Genomic DNA, 24,474 nt, shown 5'->3' with positions numbered 1-24,474 from the left:
GAACTCAGCCCCCAGACAATCAGTGGGGAAATAAGTGGCTAATGAGAAGTATCTTATGTAGGCCAAAGGTACTTTTCAGAGCCTGACTGTACTAGAGGAATGGATGCCACCCTCTGACAAGTGGTGATTTAGCACAAGGCACGGGAATGCAAGGACTGCTTATGACAATTTGCTGAGCATGTTTGGGTGTATTTGTGAGGCCATGAGTGAGAGGAGGGCTGAATTCCAGGATAGTGGTAGAGGGAAGGGTCTTTCTAGATTTTTTGCATTAGGTCCGCTGCTGAGATGCATAAACTGCTTCTTTCTAAAAATCTGGATTATTTTAACCTGATAAATAGGTGCAGGTGTCTGTCAATTTCTACTCATTTGGTGAACTGTGCTGAAAAACTGAAGTGTTCTAGCATAAGCTACCTAGTGAAGTTAGATGGTGCTGTACTCAGGCAATTAATTCCCTCTAAACACTTGCCCTTTTGCAGCTGAAGCTGTAAGTGTGATCTCTTACTCTCATTAAGTGTTCACTGCTCTGGTCTTGAAGATTATAATTTTTTTTTTTCCAGTTCAGTCACAAGTGTTAGTTTAGAACTGTCTCAGTGCCAAGTAATTTTCTTTCAAGGTTGAAAATAAAAAATTATGCACTTGTACTCATGAGACTGTCTTCCATCTGCTAGGAAGATTTTTAGCATCCTGCATCACCTCTAAATTTCATAGCTCTTCTGAGCCACTGGTGTGTAAGGGCTAACTGATAGCCAAGTCTACTTTTGAGCAGCAGTTAAAGAATTATTGCCCTGCAGGAATTGTTCCAGGGTAAAATAACGTGTCTTGAAAGTCTGTGGAAGTTTCTCTTGGCTGCTCTGGTATTTTAATGTGGAAGAAAGCACCTAGCTTTGTCTGCCTGTGCTTTTTCTTTGTATTAGCTTCTGTTGGATGAACTGTGCAGCTGTACCAAGTGTATGATGCTGTCTTATTTCTATAAAGAAAATGGCATAAACTCTTAGCCTAATAAGGAAAGATCCATTTTTTTCGAAGACTAGAAGGAATGTTGGTGAATATGCTAGATGGTCTTTATCTTGGTGCTTGCTAGTTGCATGTGTCCTGTGAATGAACTCAGCACAGAGATGCAAACCTGTTTCATGTGGGGTTGTCTTACACTGATGGTAGGAGAGCAGGGAAGATCAAGAAGTGAAGGATCTGATAGACTTGGTTCTCATCCTAGACTCCTGTATCTCCCAGGATTCTCTCTGGACTTCATCTGTGAATTCCAATTTGCATATGAACTTTCTTCTGTGGCCCCCAAATTATCTCTTGGCCAAGAAGCAGCAAACATAGTATAGCTGCAGATGCATGAAGGGTTCAGTGACTATGTCTGAGGAGTACTTTAGCAGCTGGCCAGGCAGAACAGACAACTGTTGTGCTGGCACTGAGCATTTACCACACTGAAAGAGTTTGTTTAGACTTCACCAACACATCTGCTTATTCTTGTGTAGTGTGTGGGAGCTGAGGCTATTATCCCATCAAGCTTTGTTGAAATGACAGCTATCATCAGCTGGTTCTTAATTCCATAGGAAAGCAGAACCAGTAATACATGTCACGGCTAACTGGGATGAAAAACTGGGATTTGAAATACAGTAGGGGGAAAAAACAAGTTCAGGTGATGAAAGCCTATGGGAGGCTCTAGTTCAGATTGCTGGAAAACTGTCCAAACACATCACTTTATAGCTCACAATTAAATTGTTGGAGCTTGCTGAGATATATTTTTCTCTCATCTGCTTTTGTTCTTATTGTGCGTGGGACTTTTGTACTTTTCTTCAAGTACAAGGCAGTATCTTTAATTATAGGTCATATCTCATTGGTTTTGGACAAGATAAACTTGCATTTAACTCTGTTGATATTTGAAAGCTGGTTAATGTCTTCTCTCAGTCTGTGCCTGAAGTATCTTGGTCTCCTCCAGTCCTGCCAGCTTCACTGTTCTGGAGATGCTCAACATGGCTGGATCCTTGCACTGCTCTCCAGATACTTTAGTGAATTAAATGGTAGGAAGTTCATATCTTTTGAAGATGGTGAGTCATAATTCTCCTTGGTAATTAAGTACATAAGCATTTTCACAATTGTCCTTGGCAGAATATGCCACTTAAATGCAAAGTAGTAAGCTCAGGTTGTTAGACTGTGCTTTAATATCCCACTGGCCATTTCTAGGCCATTTGCTCAAAAAACTGTCAATCCTGCTCATCTGGAAATACTGTGAATGGAGGCACTGATCTGATACTGCTACAATTAAAGGAAAGATATCTAACTTCACATGCAAATTCCTTATAATTTTATCATAACAGTTGAGAAAAATAATTTGTCTTTAAAGTGAAGGGTCCAGATAAGGACATGTGTGACATATGCAGATGTGAAGCTTTGCACAGTGCAGTTGCTCCCCAAAAGTCTGGGGCTTCTCTCAGCGTTTTGTTCCTCTAGATACGGGAACCAGGAAGGGATGAAAACTTGCTTTCTGATCAGTGGTCTCCTTGATAATGGATAGTGCTGTGTCTATTAGGTAGCTAAAATTTGCTTTCACTGAGAATAGTACTCGGTAGGTAACAATCCAGAAACTGTTTGCAGAAGTAGGAGACCATTGCAGTGTGTGTGTGGTTAGCAGCTGGTAAGGGCAGCAAACAAAGTTCACCCAGTGGAGTATATTGCTTGTGTAGATCTCTGTACACTAGTTTTTTCATGGATTTTTGAGGAAAAAACAAAAAACAAGAGAAGAAGCCATGTGTTTTACCCAGAGTTGTTGGCACACAGGGAGAAAAGTGAAGGAAGAAGGCACTTAAAATGAGAACTGCCTCTGGACTGATGAAAAAGAGATTAAAATATGCGAACTTTGTTCCTACTACAGATAGACAGAGAACTAAAAAATGAGGCAGGAAGAAATAATGCTGACTTTAACACGGGAACAGACAAGGAACATCTCAGAGAGACCATCAGTAAGAATTTGACTGCTGAGATGTCAGAGACTTGATAGAGGAAAATAAGTAATAAAGCAGAATTGGTTAAGCTGTGGGACTTCTGTCCTCTGCTGGGATTCAGCTCAGCATATTGGAAGGGATACATTGCCACAGAGGCCATTAACAGATTTTCTGCTCACAGGTCCAAAGCAGGAATTTGAATGCTCTACCCTGATTCATGTCTGTGCAACAAATATTGTCAGTGCTGGAACAATATAGAAAGGAAACAAATGACAGCTGTGTGGAGGAGCTGTTGTGATAAGCTGGGCCTCTGGTGATCTGCTGCAACAGAATTGGAAGATTGCCCTGTAATACATTGTGGGCTGTGAAAATACTAAGACAGCAGCAAATTATGTCGCTGGCTTGAAAACATAAATACATACTTAGGAAGGATTAAAATCCATGTCACTACTGGAGACAGGTTGTTTCCAGCTGATACAACACGTACTATGAAAGCTTGTTAAGGGGCTAGGTGATAAAAGTCTAAGACATCAAAGGTCTGCAGCAACAGATGCTGAAAGGAGAATCTGGCAGGCTGTGCCTTTTGACATGGAGATAAAACTTTCATTACTTGGACTGGAAATGATGGCACAGCAGTAACCTCTTGGCTGTAATTTGCTGTGGACTTAGTTAGATAATAGTGTGTAAATATAAGTTCATTTTCCTGGGCACAGCCTCTGTATCCCAGCATGTCAAAAACAACAACTCTTGTTATTGTAGTGACATGTGACCATACAATTTGGAAGTTTCAGTATGCAAAGGTAAAGGTCCTTAGTGAAGCAGTTACTTTGAAAATATTCATGTGAAGTAAAACAAGAATATAGGGCTTGTATCTTCCATGTTTTTATTACAGTACTTTCTGATCAATGCTTACTTTGTTTACAATTGTTGCCACAGTGTTTGCCAGCTGACATGGTTTTGTGGCTTTCATAGTAGTTTACTTCCTACTAATTAAACCTTCATATTGCTGGTGCATATGCTGTGCTAATGAAAGCTTTGGAACCTAGATGATATTTTTATATGCAAAAATTCTTTGAGAGTTTGCAAAGTCAAATAGGGATTTCTGCAAGGGTAGAAATGCTAAGTTCATGTCTGAGTCACTGAGCAAATGGCTGTTGTGACGCAAGACACTGATGCTACCACTTGTGGATGTTATGGATATAGCAGAGTTAGAAAAGGTGAGCCATGTGTTCACTTCAGCTGTTTCAGCCAAGCATCTTAAAGACCTGTGCGAGTTGTGGATGAAGTTAGTGGGCCAGGTTGTGAGCTGGGCATCTGAGTGCTCTTCCTGACTGTGGTGAGACTTAGAAGTCTTGTGCCAGAGGCAGGGATGGAAAGGAGGGAAGAATGGGATGAGTGACTTAATTTTCAATCGTTAAAGGTTGCAGTTACCACAGCTGGCTGATCAGAGGCCTGTGATTTAAGTGCCAGAGTATCTTTGAGTTGCAGATCTGGTGTCTGTTTAAGCACTTTGCAACAGTGGTTTATATTGCATGTTCTCGTGATGCTGAATGTGTAGGGACCACAGATGAATTTTATGCTTGGCTGCGTTCTGCATTCCTTTGGAAGGACACATGATGTTGCCTTCTACTGGCTGTTCAGCTGCTCTCACTTCTGGATGTTCATCACTAAGGATGCAGTTGCAGCAAATTTAATTCTGGTGTGGTTGCTGTTAGTCTGTTGGAAGCTGTCATTAGTAGTATTTCCTGTTTCTAGATTGTCATAATCTTGTGGTAGATGTCTTTGCCTATGTGAAGCTTGGGATGCTAAAGAAGTAATACTTTTATGTTTGGGGATGGGAGTATACTCTGGCTTCTTAGCTCTCTGCAACTTAAAGCTAATGGTAAAGACCTCATTTCAAGTTCATCAATGCTGGCTCTAAACTGTCTTGATGTTCTGAGGTCAAAATGCTCTAAATAGAAAACATAATATGTTTTGGGTTTTTTTTTTTTTTTTCCTTTGTGGTACCTAAGAGATCATCTCAGTTTAATGAACAGGTTCCTCAGTCTGTGTGCAATGCTCAACCTCACTCTCCTGGTGTCCTGTCTAGCCCACAGCTGTGCATATACAGGAATTCCTCACGCTGCTGGCCGTGTGTCATACTGTTGTTCCTGAGAGACAAGGAAATACAATAATCTACCAGGCCTCCTCTCCAGGTTGGTTGTTGTTTTCTTTTTCAGGAGGGAAGGGGAATGAATTGAAGGAGTAGAGGTAGATGGAAGGGATGTCCATAAACTTCTAGGCCATTTCAAAAGTCATTGATTTTGAAAGCAAAATGTCCCCCACGATGCTAGCATTAGATCTGGCATCTTCTGTAATCAGTACACACTGTTTCTGAATGCTTCCTACAAAACCACATAGTCCATGATGTTTCTTTAGAGCTCGGCTGGCCTTAGGATCCCTTCTGCTCTCATGAGACTGTCTACTCTTTCTGCAGGGATGAAAGTAAGACATTGAGTGTGTAGGAAGTAATGATTTATTTCTGCATAAGCAGTTACTTTCTTGGCATGACTACAAACTGTCTTTCTTGATCTAGTATGCTTAGAGCAAGATGGTGCGCTATCAAGTGCTGATGATGACACAATGCAACCAAAACTTTCAGAATCTTGGTGATATTCAGGCCTGCCCTTCACCCATTTTTTACTCCTTTCAGTTAGCACAGACAGAGCTAGGTGGGGCCAGATTAGGGAATAAACTCAATGGAGAGCACCATCTCTGTTAGTGAAGATATTTCTAGAATTGCTGTAGTCATGTATTGCATGATGAAACATTAGAATTTCTTATTTGTGTCTTAATAGGGTGTCTGAAAAGTAGGATGAAGAGTTAATGTGAGGAAGTTCTGGTCCATGTGATGAACTGTGAGGGGACTAAGGGAGCTGTAGAGATGTGAGGGTTGCTTGAATTAGGTGCTGAATCCACCTGTATGGCAGTTATGCTCCATGGCACTTGCTTCCTAAGGAGGCTCTGTAATTATCTATAGAAGCCAGGTGTTGGCTCTGATTGCAGCTCTGTTAGTTGAGCTCTTAATAACACTGCCCAGTGTAGTCTCCAGAAAGCAGTTCTGTATTTATGTAGTGCCTTCACAGCAGAAAATGGATTAAATGCATGTTGTAGGAATTTAAAGTAACAGAGCTTTGATCTTGCTTTCAGAACAGGTATTTCCCCTTTTTCATGTGTAAAAGTTTAGTACCTCTACAAGAATAGAGTTCAATGCTTCAGTAGTTACAGGATATTTTATATAGATTGAGTACCACGTTTCTGTAGCTGATATTGCATGGCCTTTGTTGAATGGTTTTGCAGAAGGGTGTGCAGAACTACTCTTAACATCACTATGGATGGGAGTGCATGAGAGAGGGGATTCTGTTTTGGCAATCTGGTGTATTTAAGTATGGATTTTGGAGGCCTCTTTAACACACCAGATTAAATTGAAGCAGTTTTGTTTCTTTGTTTGTTTTGGCAGATGAAGGAGCATTAGTGAAAGGAGCAAAAAAACTTGGTTATGTCTTCACAGGACGGACTCCCCATTCTGTTATCATTGATGCGGTAAGTGGTGAATGTACATGGCACAGGCTGCCAAACTCATGCAGAGCATAAAGGTGTCTTCTCTGGTCCCTTTGATGGCCTTTTTCCAGGGCCTTTAGGATTCTACATGCTAAGGGCTTATGTACTCTTGAGAAAAGTTGCTTTAATCTGTTTGAAGATGCCAAGTCCTTTGCCCCTCTATGTGGCATGGGCGATAGGAAGTTGCAAACTTACATGGGAAATGACAGCAGTTGTGCCTGAAAAATATTTCCCTTGTCCGGGGAGCACAGATGGGAACACTCACATTAGAATGAAATTCATGTATCTGAGAGGTTTTCTGACTGTTATGTTTAATGGTTGCTGTTCTTCTAAACGTTTGATTTCTTTCTTCGAAGAACTTCAGTAGAAGATGTATCTGCTTGACAAGCTGTGTATGCAGGGGTGCATAGTTAATGGATTACAGTTGACACTGGCATCCTCACACTCATGGGGCCACATTCAGACTCAAGTTGCAGTCCAAGCTAAAGTGGCTCCAGATTTACACAGATGCAGCTAGTAGGGTGCTTATTAAGAATAATGAATGTGTTTTTGTCCTTCCTCTCAGGTATGTTCCCTTTCAAATTTCTTGGTACATTGCCAAGCACTTGAATCATATCTTCTAGGAGTTGTCACAAACTTTTTACCAATTCTCAAACTGCTTTTTAGTTGAAGGGGAAGAGTTTAGGATTAACAGTGTTATCTAGAGCCATCGAAATGCTTCTCTGCAGAAACAGCCAGGCCTATCTGGCCTGGTTGCATACTCATAATACAAAGCTGGGGGCATTGTTAATCTATAACCAGCAATAAAAGCTGTCACTCTCAGAGATTCCTGTCTCTCCTGATTGCCTACATCAGTGGCAGCATGTAGAAAATGGTTTGGAAGTGCTTTTTAATCTTGGGCATGTTGCTGAGTTAATATGTGCCTTGGACATGCCTATACTGCAGTTAGATTTTACTGCAGCACTTTAACTGCATGCTACAAATACCACTGGAGTTCTATGGCTCTGGTAACTCCTACTGCTCCTTCAGTGCATTATACAACAGTAAAGTCTTTCTCCTGCTTCAGGTTGTTCCTGCTCAGCCCCAGCAGAGAGTTGCTGGTGATAACAGGAATTTCTCCTCAGTTAATCTTTTTTTTTAGAAAAATATAGGTAATATTTTTGTGAATTCAAATAAAACAATTACTAAGGGAAGTCAGTCAAAATGATTGACCTACATATTATTGTAATACTAAACTTGGAGGGCATGCTTATTTAACTTGCAAAAATGCCTTCAGCCTGTAATATGTCTTAGTTGATGGCTGTTGAGAACTAAATATGCAGCTTAGCTTTCAGAGCATGCCTAATCAAAAAGGATATTAACTCCTTGTAATGCTGTAGCAGTAGTAAATGAAGGATGCCACAATACAGGATGTTGAATTAAGTTCATTAAACAGGGCTCTGCATCCTTTAACCAGCGGAGGGAGCCATTGCCACATTTATTTATACTGGGATGTGTGACAAAGACACCTTATCAGCTCGTGTGTTTGCACATGTAAGAATATAATATAAATTGAACTTATAATAGTACACTCTTTTGTTTTTCTTTTGTAGCTGGGGAAAGAGAAAACTTTTGAAATTCTTAATGTACTGGAGTTTTCCAGGTAAGTTTTCCTGTAATATATGAAATTCAAGAAACTCTTCTTACAAATAAATGTTTAGAATAAAAAGGTACAGCTGATTCAGTAGAAAAGCAGAACTTCCTTAATTTTTTTCTGTCCCTTCATCTTATTTCTCATGTACTATGAATGAGTTATAAACTGATGGCTTTTTGGCATGTGATCATGAAACTTCCTCCTGTCACTGCAGCTCTGTTCATTTATTGAGAAGTTGCTGGTCTGGAAGTGTCTTGCTGTGACTCATGGATATCCTGATTTGTCACTTGTCTACCTCAAGAACATAATCTGAGATTGCCCTTTAATAGTGCTTCTGCAAATTACTTTTTGAGTAGATGGAAACTACACCTGCAAGTGCCTCTTTTTAAGAACCAGGCCAGCTATGAAAATAGAGATGTTACAAGCACTCCTAATTTGTCAGGCTGATTAGGATGGGCATTGCTTGGGCAGCAAGAAGCTTTGATGAATCAAGCCCCTAAATGACTGGAAATAACAAGATGCTTTCTCTTTGGCAGTTGATGAATTTAGGTCAGTTTGGATTGTGCTAGTCAGCGTTCTGGTTTTTTCTGTTGTTTATTTTCTACTCTTGCTGGGGATTAAAACCTTGAACTCTTGTTCTCTGCTGTCTTTGAGTTGGCTGGTTGTGCTCTAAAGGACTATGTAAAACTAAAGGTAGGGATGATTTGGGTAGGCAGCTTTTCTGGTGTCCTGACTTGCTTTGAAGATTATTCTTGAGTATTTCCCTGACTTGCTGTCTTAGTTCTCTTCTGTGTAGCGCCTTCCCACCTGACCCCTGAGGGAGTTCCTGTAGTTAGGTTTTGAAAAGCACACAGACGTTTCCCAGTGTCATTAGGCTGTTGCAGAAATTCTGGGCACAGGTAACTGCTGTCCTTCCAACCCCTCTTCAGAAAGCCTCAGAAAGGATTTGTTTTGTCTGATGATACATACCATGAGCTTAGTTTAGTACACATAGTTCTTGAGCTCTGAAAGGTGACTACATTTCTCAAATCAGCCTCAAGAGGAGAAGGAAGATTGCTCTACACTGTTTGTACACATTGGCAAAAGCATAATGAGGAAGGAGAATGCTTCCAAGTTGGTCCTTTTGCTAGGGAAAAGATTTATATGAAACCACCTGTTTTTAGGGTTCCCTTGATGAGAGTTGATTGTTTTGCTTCTTCCTCTTGCAAGTTGTGGTTTTTTTCCAGTGGCTCTTTTGAAGAAGAGATTGATATGTACCATGTCAGAATTGCTTTAAAAAAATTATTCTTGCCTGCCTGCCTTTGTTAAATGTTGGTGTACACTATGCTACTGTCTACTTGTTAAAAAAAAAAAAAGCCAAACTTGACTGTCCTGTCCTTGCTCAGGGGGGTCTGACTTCCTTCTACTTAATTCCAACTGTGTGTCTGATTAGACCAATATAAAGAATTGATAGAGGCCAAGAACTGATCTATACCATGGTTTATTTCTGTCGTTTTTGCTTTAAGTTAGGAAGTTAAATAACTGTCCTTGCCAGTGGATCGTTGTTTCAATGTGTATTATGCCTATAATAAAGATGCAATCAGCCTTAATGATTCCATTTCTAGAGTCCCCAGAGCAATTTCGCTTGAGGAATATGGAAAAATGGAGGGAATAATGAGAATAAATGTGACTCCCTTTCTTAAGATAATTTTATATGATCTTGTTCTTTTTCAAATTCTTTCTTGTATTTGGGTATAAGTCTGGAGTGCTTGCCAATGGGAGACAGAGGGCTGAAGCTGGAAGTATGCAATTTAATACATCTCCTTGTGGTCAAGGGTTGTGGGATCTTAAGTTACTGCTGTTATATCCCATTTAATCTCAGATGCACAAAACACATCTGAGAAAATTCACTGGCTAGAACAGGAATTACTCTTTACCACTTTGACTAATGAAAGCAAATATTTTTCTTTCAATAGCAACAGGAAGAGAATGTCAGTGATTGTTCGAACTCCGGCAGGACAGCTACGTCTCTACTGCAAAGGGGCTGTAAGTAATTATGCTGCCTAATGGAGAACATTGCCAGTTATTGTTTCAACAGCTGTGGCTGATGCTGACATTTCATGTCTCATACATAATACCTGTTGGCTTTCTGTTTAGGGCCAAGTGATTTAAGAGAGCTGTCATTCCTGTTCTGACTCTTTTTGCAGGCTGGAAGACTGCTGGGCTTTCTGCTGCCCAGTTGAAATCCTGAAACTAATGGGAGCAGTACCCTTACTGCAAAGCCAGGGCTTTGCCCAGCTGTGCAGCAGGAGTTCAGGAGCTGGAGTAAATGCTCCAGCATTTATAACAGTAAAATTTGTTCTTAAGTCCTTGGCTCTTGATCTGGCTTTCTTGCATCTCTGCACCTGCTGTTATTTGTCATCACTACTTGCACCATGGTGTGCTTCTGTCTTCACTGACAAGAGCAATAACTTAGCACAGCACAAAGGCTCCAAAACTAGCGTTGTCTACAGGCAAAGAGTGGTTCTAATTTCACTGGAAAACTGTGGAGCTGATTTTTTGCAACAGGGAAAAACCTCTGTGAGGATCTGGTTTACTTGAATTTGTCATGACATATAGTTCAGTATTCACTGAATACTGTTGCTTCCATGTACCTCCCCTGATTTGATAAAGATGTGCTAGCTTCATGCTGCTGTGGTGGAAGTGAATTAAGCCTGCCACCATTGTGTGTTAGATCACAGTTGTACGCCTCATAGGACCACACGGACTTGCAACTTGCTTGTTCATGCTGTGCCTGAATTCACACTATTCTTTGGTGTGTGGCACTGGAAGGGATGGAGAATAGGACAGTTTGTTGTACAAAATTTCTTGATCTTTTCCATATGAGCACACCTAGATGTGCTGCATCTGCCACTCATGTGAACTGTAAGTTAACTGACTATTCTGCATTAACTCTTCCATGTTCTTGTAGTCATCCTCAGTCCTGTTGCTGCCATAATAATTAGGTTTGTTGGCCTGTCTCTAATCAGCACTGTTTACTTAAGAGCAGATGTCTGAGTAGGGTTTCTGTATTACATGTGTAGAACTTTTTCTGGTAGTTATAAATAAAATCCAGTGACTCTAGATATGTAGGTGATGCTTATATTTTGATTTCAGCTGTTAGCTGGGTCCTTTCAATTGTCTTTTGATTTACTGACAAAGACAGCTGCTGCAGAAAGAAGGTTGTTTCTGAGAGAATATTGTGGTAGAACATGATCAGTGTTTCTGCTTTTTGTTTTTTAACATCAATGGCAATCTTTTCTAGAAGGGATTGCAGGAAACTACTGCACGGGACAGCTGTATATACTGAATAAGACGAGAAATTTGTGTTGTCCAAAAGTCAATATATTGGCTTAGTAACTGTCCAGTAATGAGGACCTCTCTGTGGAAAGAGGAGAGGACAGCAGAGTGTGCTTCTGTCCCTATTATTTAAGTGAATGCAGTATCTCTACCACTAAGTGCAATCCAGATAAATCAGTCTCTAAACCCCAAATATATTGTAAATACATTTTGGTTTTTGTTATTAGGAAGTCCATTCAGGTTGCTTCTCTTGAGCTTGTAAATGCACAAATGGCAACTTCATATGTAGACTTACTCTGTTGTAATGAATTTGGTTTTAATAGGATAATGTAATTTTTGAGAGGCTTTCAAAAGATTCCCAGTATATGGAACAAACACTGTGCCATCTTGAATACTTCGCAACAGAAGGTAAGAGAAACAGCATGCCGTGAGAATTCAGTTTGACATTATTTGCAGCGTTTTCTGCATTGTCTAAGCTCTGTGGTGTCAATTAAGATTGTGAAGATAAATTAAGATGTGTGTTATCAGCAAATTAACAACTGTAGGTTGACTTCGACTGTAAGGGGGTTTTTGTTCGACTTCTATGTGATTTCAGGAAGGAAGTGGAATTTGGAAGGAAAAAATGGTGTTCTATGTGTCTGTGATGAAGGAAAAGGGCATGAATTGTACTGCCCAGAATAACTCAATTACTTTGGAGTTGGAGGTGTTTTTACCAGGGTAGAAGTTGGATGCCAGTGTCTCTGGCTTTACAAAGCAGTGACAACCTGAACATGCTGAGAAGCCTGCTAGATTGAGACATCAGAGATGGTCTGAAATAGTCTGTAAGGCCTTTGACTGATGTAGCACCTCTGTTCACAGGGGAGCACTGGGCTTTGTTCCCTCTTCTGCCTTAGCAGAGGATACCTGAGTTGTAGTAAGATTGGTGTTTTTCTTCCAAAATCTGAAAATACTGGTCAGCTTTTAAATTTTTTTTTCTTTGCAGATTCCCATGTTCCCAGTACTGGAATGTTTGTATTTTATGTCACACGCTCCTTTTTGCTTGATTTGTGACAGAAAAAGGAATCATTAGTTCTCTGTTAATCTTTGCCATTGGTTTAATCAATTAGTTTTCATACTTCATGGACTCTATTCACTATATTGTGCGTGTTTAACTCCCATTATTTGTGTGAGTTACATCAGTACACTGGAGGAGAACAGTCTTGCTAAAAGGAAGCATGGACTGTGCAGGATGTTTGACTAAGTAAAATCACCAATTACAGTATGTAGCCCATTCTTTAATATGATCTTTTTTAAAATACATGAAAGGCAAGCTTACTTTCATACTTAGTAAAAAGTTTTTGTCCAATACTCTATTGATTTGCACCAACATTAGTGGCCAAAATTAACCAGATTTGTGTTTTATGTTTGTGGAAATCCTAGTGCTTGAAAAAATGGAGAGATATTGTGGAGTCCAGAGTTTAACAGTTGTGTGTTAGAAGCTCTTGTTCTAGTGTGAGGGTTAGAATTTTGCATTCATTATGTATGAATGATTTGATAGTACTCAATGTATTTTTACTGTGGGTAATGGCTGTCTTCTGTTTTGCAGGTCTGAGGACGTTGTGCATTGCTTATGCTGATCTCTCAGAGAAATCTTACAGAGAGTGGTTGAATGTCTATAATGAATCCAGTATGGTTCTGAAAGACAGAACTCAGAAGCTGGAGGAGTGCTATGAGATCATTGAAAAGGTAAAACATACTTCTTTGATCAGAGGCAGATTGCCTTACATGTGTATTTTCCAGTGGAATTTGGGCTTTATACAATGAAAATATTAATTTCATAGATGAGAAACTCAAAAGGTGTTCTTAGATGGTAACCTGTTCAGTGCACAGTTTTCGTCTGTAAATCTGAGATGAATTTTATGAATAAAAAATAATTTCCACTTAACCTCTTTTTTTCATCCTTTTTAATAGTCTTTTTTTATGTAAGGTTGTTGTAACTTGATAAAGATAATATATGTAAATCGTTGTTGCACCAAGTTCCCATGTACTAGGGTATGAAGAGATGTTCCTTTTCATAGAGTAGTCAAATTCAGGGTTTTTGAAGGCTGTTGTAGGCACAATGTAGGGTTCACCAAAACCTGTAGGGGCATGGGCTGAAAAAAGGAAAACCTACACTCCGTGCAAATTGCAGAGCTCTTGATTTTAGAAGGGGAAACTATCAGACAACTTATTTGGAACACTAGTCCTACAGTGAATGAAATACTAAAATGGCAACGCTAGGGGCCAGTGTTTCTCTGAGCCTTGTGTTCTTGCTGTTTTCGGAAGGTCTGGTAGTTGCACTCCTCACCTGGACAGATTCATGCTCTTCCCTCTTTCCTCAGATATTTAATTTTATTTAGTGGTTTCTTTAAAGCATGTTTTGAACTTCAATATCTTTCAAAATTAGTATTTAAATACTGCCTAGTTTCTGGAGCACTGTTGTTTATTTAAGTTAGTTGGAGCAAATCATAGAATTATAGAATGGCCAGGTTTGGAAGGGGCCATAAAGATCACTGAGTTCCAATCCTTGTGCCGTGGCCAGGGACATGTTTTACTAGACCAGCTTGCTAGAGTTCCATCCAACCTGGCCTTGAATACTTCCAGGGATGGGGCATCCACAAAGAAGTTGGGACTAGGATAGGAGCTAACTTTCAGAGGGTAAAAGAAAAGCTCCAAGAAGTCTTTCAGTAAGAGCTGAAGACTGGGTCTTCCTTTTCCAAGTCATGCCTAAAATGGTCTTTTAATGTGTCAGTAATAGTGTGGTTATTTCATCCTTGGTTCTGTAGGTTTGGGTAGCTCCTTTCAGCTTTCTGCTTCTTGTACTGTGCTCTCATACTCTTCTGTTTTCACCGAGGTGAAAAATGAACATCACTTTTGCTGTACTTTAAAATGTGTTCTTAAGCTTTAGATAATTTTTTGTGATCTGCTTTGTGCCTTTTTCACAATTTAGTATGTTGCTTAAGAAAAAAGGAACCTGTGAATGAGCTGTAGGTTTGGAATTAGGAACTATCCAGTATGCCTTCCTTTTAATGTTTGCTTGCTGGTCATGCCAAGAAGGCGGCCTCACAGATGAACTGGCATTTGTAACTGGCCTGTAACACAAAATACAATCTATTTTAACAGGCTGGGTTGTTTGTTTTTTGGTTTTTTTTTGTTTGTTTTTTTTTTTTTTTTTCATCTAAGGGCTCAAATGAGACCAACAGAGCTCCTTTTTCAGTCTGAGTGCTGAGATTGCTGGATCACAGTACAGGTGCACATGTGGAGACGAACTACCTTCCTTCTGCAGCCATACACTGGCTCAGAGGGCTTCAGCAGCTGCAGTGGTAACTCCCCTGCTCAGGTAGCTCAGCCATGCTGGTCCCTGTGCTGTCATTTCTAACTTCTTAACAAGCGATTTTGGGACAAAAAGACGATCTGGAATTGCACACTTGGATTATGTTTGTAGCCTTCAAACGTTGGTAGCATCGATAGAGCTGATGTTTCATTCAGAGGCTGTAGAGTACTAAAGCTTAGTGATTTGCAGGAGTCGATTCTGCTACATTTGCCAGCTGAATCTCACAACAAAAATGAAGCTCTGTCAAGACTTGTAACTAATGCCAGCTTACACACTGTAAGGAAAGCCATTTGCCCTTCTGTTCTTTAATTGTGCTTAGATTCATACAAGTTGAAGCTGCTTTTAATGCCCTCTCTGTGGAATCATGGAAAGGTTTGGGTTGGAAGGGGCCTTTCAAGATCATGTAGTTGTACCCTTGGCCCCCAGCCATGGATGGGGACACCTTTCACTAGACCATGATGCTGAAATCTCTACCCAGTCTGACCCTGGAGCATTTCCAGGGATGGGTCCACCACTTCTGTGGGCAAACGTGTTCTAGTGTCTCACCACTCTCATCATAAAAAAGTCAATTCTGTATGCCTGCACTAAATACACCCTTTTTCAGTTTAAAACCATCACCCCTTTTCCTGCCACTGCTGGCCTTGGTAAACAATTTATTCATTTTTCTTCTAAGCCCACTTTTTATATAGAAAGGCCACAGTAAGATCATGCTGAAGCCTCATCATTCCCAGGCTGAACAACAGCAACTTGCCTTACTACTTACGTTCGTTTGTCTTTATTTCTGTTGAAAAATTTTACTCCCTGCAAAGAATAGAATTTGCTGCCTTTTCTGTGCAATTTCTGAAATGATACAGTATACCTAAACTTATTTCCATTTGTTTTAAGTTGAACATCTTTGTGTAAGGAATCATTAAAGTGCTTTTAGAGGTAAAATCTCTATAGACTGTACCCTTTGACAAGGTTTGTTTCTTAGCTATTTTTTTTGCCCATCTTCTTTTTTACTATAATATAGCCAAATCTTCTCGAGCATTTGTTTTAGAATTGCCTGAGAATACAGCTAACTCTGTAGTATTAAATTCACTGTATGAGACATGTATTTCTGGCAGACATCTGTATGTTGATTAGAGATACTTGGATTGATTAATGTTCATACCACTTGTATTACACAAATGTAATGATTAGATCCATAAATAGTTGCAATAATTTTTACTTTGAGTGATTGTATCCAGTTCTGTATGTACGTTTTATAGGCGGAAATTAGTTTAAATTATATGATGCCAAATAATTTTTCTGTTGTGAGCTTAAATATATAAACTGGCTACTCATCATGTTGCTATGGTGATTAGTGAATAGTCTAGTATATATGTTCATCTATAGGCTAATTTTGGCCTTTTATAACTCCAATCAATTATTCTTGAAATGTTGCCATCTTTCTAATCAAAAACACTCTGTTCCATTCTGTACCTCTTGAAATGTGAACTATATGCAGAGGAAGTAGAATAGCCACACTAGAAATTTACTGTGGTGTATATTGCTTATCAAAGTGCAGTATTAACAGTGAGATGCTGTCTCATGCAGTCTTAATTCCTCTTCTGGGGTATGTTCCAAACAGATGTTTATCTTAAAATAATTTGAGGGAATGTTTATGTTTTCTTTTTGTTTTCCCCAGGATTTGCTGCTTCTTGGAGCTACAGCCATTGAAGACCGCCTGCAAGCAGGTGTTCCAGAAACAATAGCCACACTAATAAAGGCAGAAATTAAGATATGGATTCTGACCGGTGACAAGCAGGAAACAGCTCTCAATATAGGTATCTATCATTCTGGTTACTCTGAATGTGTTTCTGATAAGTAGGAGGTCACATGCAAGATGTGCTATGTGTGTTTTTAAATAGAATTGGACTTGCTGCTTATAGAATGGATCCTCAGTAGCAGGGCACAGCCTTGCAGAAAGGATTTTATAGTGAAGTGTTCACTATGGCTGTCAGGCTATATTCTTTTTTATTACTGTAGTTGTTTTAAGGCAAAAGGGACCCTTCTGCTCTTGGTTAAATGCAGTTCTCATGGAGTGAATATACGTAACTCTGCTTTCTGATGGTAACAGGAGAACTCCAGGAGGCTAATGTTTCAGAAACGGTTTTAGAGCTTTTATTTTTTTACTGACTGCCTTTGAATCAAGTTTGGGATACAATGGGAAATACGATAATGCCAAACATGTATAGTTTAGAGCATCTTCCAAACCATGTTGGTAAATGTAGGTGGATTATTCAAGCTTAAATAACTGCCCTTGCTGTCCCCTTATGGCACATCTGTTAGTATATAGTAAAGAGCTGGTAAAGGGATGTATCCTGATGTAAGCACCTGCTTTGTCATGCCACACCTCCCAAATGTCTCATCTTTGGCAATAGAATGCCATGATGCTCTTGTCTTCTTTTTGATAATTTTTCTCCCTGTCACTGGTAGGTCTGCCCAGCAAGGGGAAGAGACAGAGTTGCACTCTCGTAATCTGACATCTAACCTAAGTAAATGCAGTTAAAGAGCATTTTAATTCTGCCAGGAATACCTGAAATACATCCAGACCTGTCTGTGTGCAGTTCTAAATGTAAAAAGCTTAATTGCTCATGTTATTTGTGTAATTAGGGAGTCTTGAAGTCAATATGAGCTCAAAAAGACTGAAGAAATAGCTCTTTTAACAGAAGGCAGCATATGCTGTTAAGGTTCCACAATTGTATTTAGGTTTGCAGATTAGTCTGTTTAGATGTATGGGTGTAGGTTAAAAGTAACTTTAACAGCATAGGTTGCTTTCTTAAACTCATTCAAGAGTCTCTATCAATGATGCTCTGCAAATCAACTTCGATTATTTTTAGGGAAGTTTCGGACATTTGCCTCTTTTCTTTGAAGTCTGGTTTGTCTTGCGGGTTTTTTTAAATTTTATTTTGTGTTTTGGTTGACTCAGTGAAATTTCAGAATTTCTGCTTGACTGTGTAGAATTTGCATGCTTCTCAAAAACAGATCAAATTTCATGTGTCTTTGTATGTTGAAGGTGATACCAAGAGGTGAAATAACTTGCTCACCTGATACAGCTGTAGTAGAAATACAGGTGATGGCCTAAGTAAACAATTTGTTTAAAGACTGGTTATCTGGTTTGAATCACAATCTGCAGATTTTCCTTTCTTTACAAGCAGTAGTTAACTTGAGAAGGGAAACACCATCTTTTGACTAATTAAAAATATGTAGCTACACATTTTGATGTAAGTACGTGAAATGAGTTGATATATTAACCAACAGCAGCTGCCTTGAACATCAGTAAATGGGCTTATTCTGAAGACTATGAAGGAGTCTAACTTCTAGCTTTCTCTAAAACTGTTAGTTTGTTGTTTCTTTTATTATAGCAATTTGAGAAGAATAACAATCTCCCTTAAAACTTCTAAGTTATCCCTTAGTTTAAAGTACAGTTTGGTAGTAAAACTCTAACTTAATTAGCTTCATGTTCAAGTTGGCTTGAAACATGTGTCACCCTTCCAGGTTTTGTGTGTAACCCAATAAAACTGTAATAAACCTTCAACTTAAAACCCAATCCACGTGTGCACTATATGTTTCAGGTATAAATATGCTATCTGGGGAGTAAAAAATATTTTCACTTTCTTATTGTGTTTGGAGGTTATGCTTATTGGCTCTTGTTTGCTGTATAGACATGCATGTGTATTGAGGGATATTTCAGCTCTTGGCAGCTCTGTCAAGCAGCTGAAGTACTTTGTTCTTCCTGCTTCCTCTTGATGCATTGGTTTTCAGAATTTGCATATGTCTTTGTCTCTGGATTGTGTTCTTGGTTTCTCTGGAGAGTAATGGTTGCCCTTCCGTGGGGTGGCTGAATGCCTTTAACTCAGCCATGTGCTAGTCAATAGTTCTGCCAGTGAGGAGAGTGTTAATCATAAGCTTTAATACTGAAGTTCAGTCATTTGAACTCGGGCTCTTGAAAATGGGTCTTGCAGGCTCTGAAGCATTTTTAAGCATGACCTGCAAATAACTGTAGAAGGCTTAACTGTGTTCTTGCCAATTCATCCTTTTCTTCAAAGTCTGGGTCATCTTTCCCTTTCAGGGAGACAAAACCACCCATGATAGATTTTTATTTGCTGGTGCTCACAGAACTCACAGAACACCAGAACTGCTGAATTTCCAGCCAATAACTGCCCTAGGAAGAGAGCTATTTTCTGGGAATGGGACTGCAGTGTTTACTCAATGTATCCTTCCTTGAACCACGAATTGTCCCTACAGTTGAGCTGAATGCTCTTACCTAGAGTGTGCATTGATAGCTGTGAGCACTGCCTTACAGTTGTTTGGATCTGAGGTTGGAAAGGACCTTTTGAAGATACAGTCCTACTGCTCCCTCCCTGACAGGAATATCTTTTATAAATCAGGTTGCTTAAAGCTCCATCCAGTCTGGCATTGAATGCTTCCAGGAGTGGAGCATCCATAACTTCTCTGGGCAACCTGTTCCAGTCTTGGTATCCTCATCATAATAAATATCTTCTTATGTCCAGTCTAGACCTACCCTTTTCCAGTTTGAAATTACTGGCTCTTGACCTGCCACTACAAGCCTTGGTAAAAATTCTTTCTCAGTCTTTGTTGTAATTCCCTTTTATATATATTGAAAAGTCTCTCCAGAACCTTCTCTTCTCCTGGTTAAACAACCCCAACTCTCAGCCTGTTTTCATAGGAGAGATGTCCCAGCCCTCTGATTGCTTTTGTGGCCCTCTTCTGTACTTGCTCTAATAGATTCACATCTATCTTCTGCTGGGGGCCCCAGGTGGAGTCTCACATTCAGTTTTTCATCACTTAGGTACTTCTCAGTACTTTCGATGTGTTCATCCCCATGTCTGTCCTCATGGATAGTTATGACTGTGGCAGTACAGGGATTGTTACAGGACCTTGTACTTGGCCCTGTGGAGCTTGATTAGGTTCTCACAGGCTTACTCCTCAAGCAGATCCAAGTCCCTCTGGGTAGCATCACTTCTCTCCAGTGTTGTTTAGGTGCACCATTCAGCTTTGTGTTTTCTCAAGGTTTGCTGAGGGTGTACTTGATCCCTGTCTGTCCTTGGTGAAGATACCTAAGGACCAGTCTCAGGACTGGCCTGAGGGACACTACTCATTGCTGGTTTTCTTTTGAGTGTCGTACCATTTAACTGTAACTCTGAATACAAACAAGCATCCAGCTGACTTCCTTACCCATCTAACAGTGCATCCATCAGGCCCCTATCCTTCCAGTTCAGAGATCAGAACACTTCTTGGTGAGCTGTGCTTTATTTCAGTTCAGCAGACAAGCTATGCCAGCACACTGGCCTGTATCCCTATGAGAAGTTTAAACAGGGCATTTGTGCCCTCTCTAAACACAGAGGATAATCATTCTTCCCTCAGATGCTGGATTCTGTATGCCTGCAGTATGAATGTGCCTGTGGGCTATGATCTTGAACTCTGGTTCAAGCAATCTTTCTCCCAGGACGCTTAAAGGAAAATAAGTCCCAGAAGTACGTGATTCATCTGCTTCATGGACTTTTAGTCAGACTTTTAAATTAAAGAGCTAGATATCAACTTGCAGGTGTGGGTTGACATTTTATACCTGGCTTTGAACCAGCAGTTGATCTTATTTTACTCAGAAGCATTGACAGAAATACTTATTTTTGAGTGTGTTTTTGCTTGCCATGTTAGTATTGCCAGTAATAACTATTACAAAACTATTATAAAACTCTATTGCTAGAAATGTCTGAAGTTACTACTTGTACTCCTACAGTTGCCAGCTACTTTGCTTTGTAGTAGTGCTAGATTTTAACATCTTGGTCTGAAATTGTATGTCATGTATTAGATCCCCTGTAAACCCTTGTTAGGCATGACTTACATTCTCTTATTCCAGTCTTGATGTTTGTTTAACATGATGGCAAGATGCAAAATAGCTTCAATTGCAGGATAAGTTCTTCTGAGTCCATGATATCTAAGATGCACAGCAGAGCAACTGTTTTCCACAGCATTTTTTTTCTTCCAGCTTGACTTCTAGAATAGCATCTTGCTCCTTCTAGAAGAGGTAAAGTGAGGCAGTGAGCAGTGGTTTAGAAATTACAGCTCATTATTGCAGCTGCTGTTCTAATCAAATGCTACTAGAAAATCCTTTTGAATTAGTTATGCTGAATTTATAACAGCCTATTGCACAAGACTTGCTTTAGCCTAGGGAAAAAATAACCCTGTTATGAAGGGAAGTACTTAAAATTGTAATATTCTCTTTTTCTCAATAAAAATAAGGGAGTTTTTTTTTTTAGCCTGGAACTAACTTCTAAAAATGGCAAGCTGACTTGAGAAAAAAAGTCAGTGTTTAGTCTGTAACTGTTGGAGATTTGCTGCTCACTTGTATACTACCACCTAAGATTTGATCACAGGCAGAGTCAGAGGCTGTCTGCAAAGCTTTCATGTAGGCTGCACGTCATTAGAATGTATTTCATCCTTTTCCCAACAGGTGTGAGTTCAGTGTCATTCTGTATTGTTCTCTGAAGCAGAAATTAAACCTGGGCTCATTAACATGTATTTGCAAGGTTGCAGTTGATATTCATAGTCCATACAGCTGTGAAAAAGAGGAGAAACTGAACTTCTGCAGGTAATCAAACCTGCAGCCTGAGAGTGTGTGGCTATGATACAAACATGTTTTCCACAAAGGAAGAAGAGGAATTTACTTTCTTGACAGAAGTCACGCATACAGATGTGTTAACCCTGGATTATACCTACAAAACTGGCCCAATTATAAAAACTCTATAGCCTGAGGAAATGATTTGCATTGCAACTGATGACCCAGTATGGCCTTTCTAAGGAACCAAGAATCCCACAGATGATTTTATGCCTCAGTTGTTCTCTTGCTGTTGTAAGATATGCAACGAGGCACTTTTTTATCTTCTCACTGTGACTGTGGTGTTCAGCTTTTGAATCTGTCAGCCTTGCAGTGGTTCTTCACTGGGGCATTACTCTTATGCTGAAATACCCTCCAGTCTCCGTTTAAGAAAAGTAAGAGACTTCCCAAGACCCCATTTTATTTGATAGCAATTTCTTATACTGCTGTAATTGCTATAAAAAAATTAGAAATAAAAAATAATTGTATTGAATTTCCTTTTCCCATGTAACTTAGATGAGCAATAAAAAGCTTGTGCTTCAAATAAATTAATTCTCTACTATTTTATGAAGCTGACATCACTATGCCAATCTCAAGTGAACTTGCATGAGCTTTTTGGGTAATGTAGGGGTCAGTCTAGTGCAAGTTTGCATTTCTCTCTTGCTGTTAATATGAGCAGAATTAACCTGTTTATTCTTTAAGTAATTAAGCTTTTATAAAAACAAGATATTTTTTTTCTCTCTGGAGAAGTATTCTTTTGAATTTTGGTGTCCTGGGAAATGTACAGAACTGCCTGTCGTTCTTTCCTGTCCCGGTCCCACACTAAGAATAATCTAGTCCAATTAGCTCATGTCTATAGGAGTTGGTAGGGGCTCTGTGAGTGTCATTGATCTGTACTTCTTGAGGAAACTCAGAACCTCCCACTCTGAACACTCAGGAGTAAAAAATGCTTGTGTAAGTTTTGTGTAGGCTAAGGGAACTGAGTGGCATCAACTGAAAATGTGTGCACTTTCAGTCACCTGGCATAGATGCAACTGTGCAGTCAGATCTGTTCCTGTAATGTGCTGAAGGCAAACCTGCCTTCATGTGCGCTTAAAAAAAATAAATTTGATATAGGGTTCTAGGCGATTTTCACTTTATCCAGTTGACAGAGTGTTTTCTTTAATTAAAATATCTCCAGTGATTTATTTGAAAACATAGATAGACTGTAGCCCGTGTTTCTAGTAGATCTGTCATGTTGGAGTGTGTCCTATACACCAATGTTTCTAGCAGCCTGCCTGGTAGGAGTAACTGCTCAAAAAATGAATTGTCATTTGACATATAGATGTTTAAGGTTGAGCTTGAACCTTAGACAGTCTTCCAAAAAATAAGTCCTTGTGTTTTACTGTCTTTTTTTCCCCTCTTGCAGGGTACTCTTGCAGACTCATTTCACAGAGTATGTCTCTCATCCTGGTCAATGAAGATTCACTAGATGTAAGTAAGCAAATTCTGATGTAATTCTTGACAGAAGTAGATGTTGCTAACAAGATGGAAAGTTGTCAGGCTTTCACATTGAATTTCTCTTGCTTACTCTTAGGGATAGCAAGATAAACAGCTCATGGTAAAACACAGGTGTATTGTGTAAAGTGTACCCAGAGGTCTTCAATCTCTTCAAACTGTACAAATCAAACTGAAGTCTCAGAATGAGCAGCTTCTTAAGTGCATGGGTTTGATTCTGCTGCCAACTGGAAAAATCTGCAGCATGCCATCAAGAATATAATTAGGTTTTAAGGTATAGATACAGGAGTAACATTTGAGGAAAACTTGGTTTTTGTTTTTTTTCTATCATCAGTATTGCATGGAACAGCTCTAACTACACCTGCATTGTGAGCTTGTGTATGTACAGTAGCTTTTGAGACCTAAAATCAAAAATGTTCTGCAAATAGTTGCCATGCTCCTCACATACATGCCAAAATTAAGTAGAAAAATCATGCACATGTAATGAATCTTCCCAGAAGATACCTTTCTATTTTGTGTGTTTTGATGTCCATATCACTATTGGGTATCACTTCAATATCTGATTTCTATTAGAGGTATTTGTAGGACAGATGAAAGTACCTATAATAGGCAGCATCTGACATTTGCATTTAGAATTGGCAGCTTGACTCGATGGGAGATGCAAAGCCTGTGTCTTAGAGTACCAGACGAGTTACTGGATATCTGCAAATCTGGTTGAAGAGGGTAAACTACTGTAGCAAAATTATCACCAGCTAAGTGTTATTTTTCCAGTTGCCTTGATGTGATTCCAGTAACTTTGTGTGTATAAAACTTTGGTTACAGAATCCAGCTGTAAACAGTATTGGAAATATTTCAGTGAACATAAAAACTAGTGGAAGCTTTCAGAACATGAACTTGCACCCCCAGTATGTTTTCCAATGATACCAAGCTGTGTGCTGCAGTCAGCACACTGGAGGGAAGGGATTACGTCCAGAGGGATCTGGACAGGCTTTAGGGCTGGGCCTGTGTGAACTTGATCAAGTTCAACAAGGGCAAATGCAAGGTGCTGAACTTGGATTGGGGCAGTCTCAAGCACAAGTCCAGGCTGGGAGGAGAGAGCTTGGAGAAAAAAAGGCTTGGGACTGTTTGGGCAAAAAGCTGTATATGTCCCAGCAATGTGCACTCACAGCCCAGGAAGCCTAAGGCATCCTGGGCTGCATCCAAAGAATCACAGCCACGATTCTCCCCCTCTACTCCACTCTTGTGAGACCTGGCTTGGAGTGTTGTGTTCAGCTCTGGGGCTCCCAAAACAAGAAACATATGGACCTCTGGAACGAGTACAGAGGAGGGGCCCCAAAGTTAACCAAAGGTCTGAAGCACCTCTGCTAAGGAGACAGGCTGAGAGATTTGGGGCTGTTCAGCCTGGAGAAGAGAAGGATTTGTAGTAATGTTATAGCACCTTGCAGTATCCAAAGGAGACCTACAGGGGAGCCGGAGAGGG

The 24,474-nt window shown here is 39.7% G+C and overlaps 1 protein-coding gene across 2 annotated transcripts in view; it reads left to right on the top strand.

Annotated features, from left to right (window-relative positions):
* The window catches only part of ATP8A2 (ATPase phospholipid transporting 8A2), a 310,559-nt gene that overhangs the window by 72,342 nt on the left and 213,743 nt on the right, over positions 1–24,474 (top strand). For both annotated transcript variants that reach the window (XM_014879642.2, XM_088159506.1), the window contains exons 17-24: positions 5,041–5,146; positions 6,451–6,533; positions 8,144–8,193; positions 10,140–10,209; positions 11,826–11,910; positions 13,088–13,227; positions 16,524–16,662; positions 22,906–22,970. In XM_014879642.2, the coding sequence (XP_014735128.2) occupies positions 5,041–5,146; positions 6,451–6,533; positions 8,144–8,193; positions 10,140–10,209; positions 11,826–11,910; positions 13,088–13,227; positions 16,524–16,662; positions 22,906–22,970 (738 nt within the window). The remainder of the gene's footprint in view (positions 1–5,040; positions 5,147–6,450; positions 6,534–8,143; positions 8,194–10,139; positions 10,210–11,825; positions 11,911–13,087; positions 13,228–16,523; positions 16,663–22,905; positions 22,971–24,474) is intronic.

Source organism: Sturnus vulgaris, chromosome 2, assembly GCF_052056855.1.
Source record: "Sturnus vulgaris isolate bStuVul1 chromosome 2, bStuVul1.hap1, whole genome shotgun sequence".
Classification (NCBI taxonomy): domain Eukaryota; kingdom Metazoa; phylum Chordata; class Aves; order Passeriformes; family Sturnidae; genus Sturnus; species Sturnus vulgaris.
This window is presented reverse-complemented; position numbering and strand designations above follow the sequence as displayed.